The following is a 6,678-nucleotide window of genomic DNA, read 5'->3' on the forward strand; positions in this document are numbered from 1 at the left end:
ATTTCAGGACCCTCCTGAAAAATGGGACTTTACTTTATGCTCAGGACCCTTCTGAAGAATGGGATTTTACTTTATGTTCAGGACTCTCCTGAAAAATGGGATTCTACTTTCTGTTTAGGACCCTCCTGAAAAATGGGATTTTACTTTATGATCAGGACCCTCCTGAAGAATGGGATTTTACTTTATGTTCAGGACCCTCCTAGAAAATGGGATTTTACTTTATATTCAGGACCCTCCTGGAAAATGGGACTTTACTTGTTGTTCAGTACCCTCTTGGAAAATGGGACAACGCTTTCAAAAATGAAATACTACTTTATTATAATTCTTGTTGGGAATAATTTTCGTTCTAGTTTTAATTTTGGGTTTCAGGAGCCCACCTGAAGAACAGGGTAATGAAATAGCAAGTCAGGAGCCCGCCTGGAGAACAAAGTGAAGAAATGAAAAGTCAAGCAACAAAGTGATGAAATAGCGAGTCAGGAGCTCGCCTGGAGAATAGGGTGAAGAAGCGAAAAGCCAAGCATACGGGAAGCAATTGAAAGCCAAGCAACAAGTTGAAAAAATTGCAAGTCAGGAGCCCACCTGAAGAATAGGGTGATAAAAGTCGAGTCAAGAACCAATAGAAGTTGTATAGATAGGATTTTTTGTAATTTCATTTATGTTTTAACTTGTAATTTTCATTTTTTTGATGTAATGATAGAGCCGCGGACCGGAACCTAGATGGAACCTCACTCGACTCTCCAACTCGGTATAGTCCATCTCCTTCCAAAAATTGAGATACTTGTCACTCGATTCTCTCATAATGTGAGTAGGTGGGATGTCTTAAGTCAAAACCTGGTTGTCCTTCTTCTTTCTGTTTTTGTCTTTGGATAATGGTTGGGTCAAAAGTTGATCTCGCTGTCTACTTCTTTGCCTGAAAACACTTCGTGTTTACATTCAAAGGGGGCATGATGTAGACACCTAATTTCGTCCCTCCCCGATATCGTTTTTACCTATTGTTTACCTTGTCCTACCGTGTACCCTCACCTGGGTGATAATCCCTCCACAAAATGACAAAATAACAACCCCCTAACTAATTTTGTTTTATCCTAATATTCTAACAACCCACCCAATAAAAAAACAACACCTCACCACTACCCCCTACCCCACGTGACCCCACCTACCCTACCCCAATACCCACCACGTGACCCTCACTATAAAAAACACACACATACTCTCACAATCAGATAATTTTTGGTACTAACAGTAAAAAAAAAAAAAGAACAGAGCATATCTCAAAAAGGAGAATTCCTTTTTTCTCCATAAAACAAAAAACAAATTCACATACACATGGAGAGAAGATTCCAATTGGTATTTTCTTCTTCGTCCATCATCATATACAAAGGGGGATTTTGGGCACAATCAGTAAGAAAAAAAAATAGAGGAAAGTTCACTTTTTCTTCCTTATCCTCACGTTACACACGAACACACTCAATTCATGAAACATAACTTCTATGAAACACAGAGCGTACACACTCACCTTTCCATAATCCTCACAGACTTTCTTTCACACTCACCAACACATACAGATCAATACACTGAATCGCACACATACACACGTAGCTGAGGTAAATGGGGAAGGGATAATGGTATAAATCTGGCGTCTCGACTGTTTTTCGATGAACCTTCTCGCCGAAATTGGTTTACAAGTTGGTCTTGCTGATCGATTCAAGCTTTAAAACTCCAAAATATCTTTGGGTTGTTGTGGGTTTTTGGTTCCCTGTCGTGATCGACTACTTCGAGCTCATCGGGTTTCGTCCCTGGTTTGGGAATTTGGTTTTCTGTTCATCTCGTCTGGTTCATCGAGTCCAGTTTTCAATTTTGAACTCCCAAATATTGAAGTTGGAGCTCATCGCTGGTTGAAGTCGATTCGAGATTCCGATCACGTTCTTAATCGGGAAAGAGAAATTTTAATTGAAAGCTACGAATCGAGGTCCAATTCTATTCCTCTCTTTTATTTCATGTTTATTATATTTGATGTTTGGAATGAATATTGTGTTTGTTTGATGATTGTGATGTGGTGATATGTTTCGATATTATGTTGGAGAGATCGCGATTACTGTGGTTGATTTGATTGAGACTTATTTAATCATGTTGGTTGAAATAAATTTGGGGACGGGAATCGAAAATTGATAAAAGTGAATATTATGATATTTTTGATACATTGTTGATGTTGAATGCGATATGTCGTCGAGCGGGTAGGCAAACAGTAAGCTCGGGTAGGCAAGTTTAGGATTGGTGTAGTGTTGGAATGATTGGAATATTTGTTGAATGTTTTGTTTATCGTATTTGAAAAGTGTATTTATTTAACCGGGGAATGCCCCGAGGTAATTTGTATTTACTCACCGGGGAATGCCCCAAAGAATTTTGTACGCAAAGGATGCTCATGATCAAGGCCCGAGGCATCGGGTAAAGCATAGTTTAGGACTAGTGTAGGTTATTTCAGTATTTTTATTTCAGGTTATAATAATTGGACTGGACTTTACATTTTTGTTTTGTTTTGTTATTGTTTGATTATTTTGCGTGCTTTTGTGTGGTTTATACATTTCGTAATGCCAAAATAGTTGATACACTCTACCAAGCGACCGCGGTTGAACCACGGGATCGAGAGGTGCCTAACACCTTCCCCTCGGTCAACAGAATTTCTTAGCCGGAATCTCTGTTCGCAAACCAGTATTAAAGAGTCAAAACCATTTTGAAAAAGGATATCTATGGGTGACTCGGCACAGCCGATCTATGCCGAGTGGCGACTCTGAATTGTGATTGATAATCCTTTTTCGAAACAAATTTTCATCTTTTGTCACTTTAATAATTAAAACTCTTTCGACCCGTAAAACATAAATCTTTTTGGAGTACGTTAAAAAAGGGGTGTGACATATATACTTACTGATATCAAGACATGCATGGGTAATTCACTCTCGTTTAGGACATAGCAAGAACTAAGAAATTAAAGCACAAAATTGAATTGAAATAAACTAACTGCTACTAACTCTCTCTAATAAATCTTTTGAGCTCATCTAAGGTTGCAGTGATAGATGATAGATGCTTACGGTGGACAACATGTGAGAGCCTCGTATGAACACTGGCTAATGTTGGTGCAAAGGCATAAAAGTCATACTTAAATATACCAAGGCAATTCTTCAAATCTGCAGTAATTTTATAGTTGTTGATCTTAGAATCATGATCATGTGCCCAGGGATATTCTACTAAGAAAAATACCCGTTCGCTGTCGTCGATCCAAACTGGAAAACAATAATTGTAGTAGTCCAAGCCCATAATAAAGTCGATCGTAATACTATGGGAAACACTCCATTCGTTGCTTCCATAATCATATGTAGCAATGACTAGGAACTTCTCATAGGTGCAAACAAGGGTAAGTAAACCGTGGGTTACCCCTAACCATTCTCTGCTAAAGGGATTATCATAATCCATGATCGTGAGCTCAGGAAGATCAATTATTATAGCCTTTTCTTTCTTTGTATGAAAAGCAAGAACACCACCTTTCCATCTGAGCCAATGAAAGGAATCATTGACGTAAACAGGTTTAGTAACGTGCAAATGAAATGGTTCATGTATATTCATTCTCAACGGGATTTCGCGCCACACACCAGATAGCTCCGATGACAATACACTAAAATTGTACCCGTCTCTTTCAAACGGTTCACAAATCCCACTGGCTATTACCAACATATAATGATCTGAAGTTGGGTAATCAACAATGAAGCCTGGAACACTTAGTCTACAATAACTTGCTCTATCTGGGTATCGAATCAAGTGGTGTGCACCAGTTATAGGATTGAGAATACAGAAGTTCTTAGATTCATTAAAGTCGATGAGAACTAGACCCTTGGATATAGCTAAAATGTTAATCCTAACGGGTAAAGTTGTCGTCTCAAAATAATGACTGGCTGGTACACTATTTAGGGAGATTTTATGGATAGTTTCAGACACTGATCTATTTAGTGAACTGATTAGTGTAGAGATCTTTTGACGTTGGGACAAAGTTTGAAGAAATTTAGGTCCAGAAATTCTAGCATAAAAATCCTTGTTTAGAACTTTACATTGAATTACAAACTTCAAAGGCAAGTATGAGATGATTTTCACAACTAAATCATCAAGCATAGTCATTTTCTGATCGTGCATTTGATTTAATTTCTTACTTTTTTTTGAGTTCATAAGAAAATAGCTAGTAGCACTGGTATTTATAGTCTACAAACTTCTTTGGACATTACCTAAATAAGGAAAATTAGTAAATACTAAATCCTAAACAATTTATATTTTTTCTATTCCAATTTAGGATTATGACTATTTAGACACTAGTTTAGGTGTGCGCGCCTCGTGCGTGTACCTCACTATAATGAAGTTAAACGCTACACTAAATACGATATTTATTCAAATAGTAAGAGAATTTATTTAATTAGATTTATAATAGTTGTAAATATTAAAGATACAAATGAGGTAGGTGTAAAATATATTGACAACCTCTTAAGTTACGGTTGGTGTTTTAGAAAGAAAAATAATCATAATATTTTATATGACTCAAAATTTTGATCATTAATTGTCTATATCATCATAATCATCATTCATCTTCAAGATACCTAAAAAATTGGAAAAAAGAAAACTACGAAATCAATGCATCTAAGTAAATTAAATATTACAAGAATATATTTCTTTGACGTATCTTGGCGACTAAAAAAAAGAAGAAAATTCAAATCAAATAATAAAGAATCATTTAAGAACAACAATAAATATATTTTGTTCCATATGTTCATATTAGAAATTGTTGTATTTTTTAAAAAGAATTCTCAATTTATAGAAGTTCAAAACTTTTTTCTTCAATAAAGAAATTATATAAATATGATTGATTCTTACTTTTTCATTAATTAGTTATCAATAATAAAATATTTTAAATTTCAAATAAACTAAACTAACACAAATAAGAGTGATTTTTTTTAGCCTTTTTAGTTGTTGATAGACTTTTGCTTTCCTTTTATTTAATACAAAATAGAGTTCATGTTTTTTTTTTTTAAAACAATATACGTAGTCCTAAAAAAGAGGGGGTGGGGGTGGGGGGAAGAATCTGATTTTAGTTGGGTTTGAAGTCCTAAAATTAATTAAATATTATTAGGTAAATATTAAAAAGACGCTTTTTTCTAAAGGACAATCTTTTAATGAAGGGCAAAAAGTTCAAATCACTTTTCTAAGGGTCTTCACAATTTATCAATCTTTGGCTGGCAGCAGACACTCTTAAGTAAAATGAGCATAACTTCCTACTCCGATATCCGATTAAGGTGAAATTAGATGCGTTGGAAAGAAGACTCGAAGATCTTTCATTTGGTATATAGCAGGCCACTTGAATCATTATATTATAGGATTAATGGTTGTTGTAATTTGACCCAAGTAGGAACGTCCACTAAAACTCAATTGGTAGAAAAGTTCTCAACTCAACTTTAAGTTAGGAGACTTTTATAACCTTAGAAGACTTTTATGACCTCAGTTCATCTCTAAAGATATTCCCACACTAAAGAATTGATCATCACACTTATATTTACATAGAAATTATTGGGTTCGAATTTATATACGTAGAAATAAGGGTTCAAATTCTAGGCAAAAAATGTGGGGTGTTATAAATGGTTGGCAATTCCCGCTGGACACCTCCAAAAAAAACCAATAGCAAATTTGTAACAAACCAAATAGAGAATTATTAAGCCCTTAAGTGTTTCGCGTCTTCAAATACTTACCATGATATGGCACCCTTAAGAGTTGTTTGATTTAGAGACAATTATATAAAGGAATTAATAACACATGAAAATGTCACGAAAGGAAATAAAGGTCATCTGTCTGTATCGTAGAGAATAGAAAAAGAAAGGTGTAATTGGGGAGACCATTTGCTAGCCCAAAATTATTAACTAAGATTGAAAGATTCAACTAAGAAGAGGAAGTTATGAAAATAGAAGGAAGATATTGGATAAGAGAACTTGTATATAAAAGAAGACTACTTGAACTGATTTGATTTTAATTTGGTTACAAATAGGGGTGTTAAGTGGGCAGGGCCACCTAACCCGGCTCGGTAAGCCCTAGGGCTTTAGGGTTCCGGGTCCCGGGCCGGTTATTTTGTTAAAATGGGCCCGGCTAACCCGACCCGGAAAAATTAAAAAAAAAATATTTTGGATTTTGGGCCAAACTAGCCGTTGGCCCAACGGCTATATAGCCGTTTTTGGGTCCAAACGGCTAGTTTGGGCCCATTTATTAAAAAAAAAAAAACTTTAAAAAATATTTTTTAATCCCAAAAAAAAATCTATAAATACCCTACAACTTCAAATCATTTTTCACACAATTTTTCACTCTCTCAAATCTCATTCTCTCTCAAATCTCAATTCTCAATTCTCAAATATTCAACAACAACAAACCCAGTGTATTCCCACCTAGTGTATTTAATATATTTAATTTCTTAAAGTGTTCACTTTAATTTTTTAATTTTTCGTTTACAAAGTACGAGCGGAAGTTTCTAAAGTCGCAATCTTCGGATACTTCCAAAATTTGGTATTGTCGTTCCATCTCTTACGTTTAATTTTTATTTATTGTATTAATTGTTTAATATAATAAAATTAAATATTAAACAATTAATACAATAAATAAAAA

The 6,678-nt window shown here is 34.9% G+C and overlaps 1 protein-coding gene across 1 annotated transcript; it reads right to left on the reverse strand.

The window, feature by feature from the left end:
• Positions 1 to 3,021: 3,021 nt before the first annotated feature.
• On the reverse strand, positions 3,022 to 4,164 carry LOC107864964 (putative F-box/kelch-repeat protein At1g20790). The gene has a single exon (XM_016711350.1). The coding sequence runs from the start codon at positions 4,162 to 4,164 to the stop codon at positions 3,022 to 3,024; it is 1,143 nt and encodes a 380-aa protein (XP_016566836.1).
• Positions 4,165 to 6,678: the final 2,514 nt, after the last annotated feature.

The sequence above is a fragment of the Capsicum annuum genome, chromosome 3, assembly GCF_002878395.1.
Source record: "Capsicum annuum cultivar UCD-10X-F1 chromosome 3, UCD10Xv1.1, whole genome shotgun sequence".
NCBI lineage: Eukaryota > Viridiplantae > Streptophyta > Magnoliopsida > Solanales > Solanaceae > Capsicum > Capsicum annuum.

What these genes read in the sequence shown, in the direction of transcription:
- LOC107864964 (XM_016711350.1), bottom strand. Translation starts at nt 4,164, where the DNA reads ATGACTATGCTTGATGATTTAGTTGTGAAAATCATCTCATACTTGCCT.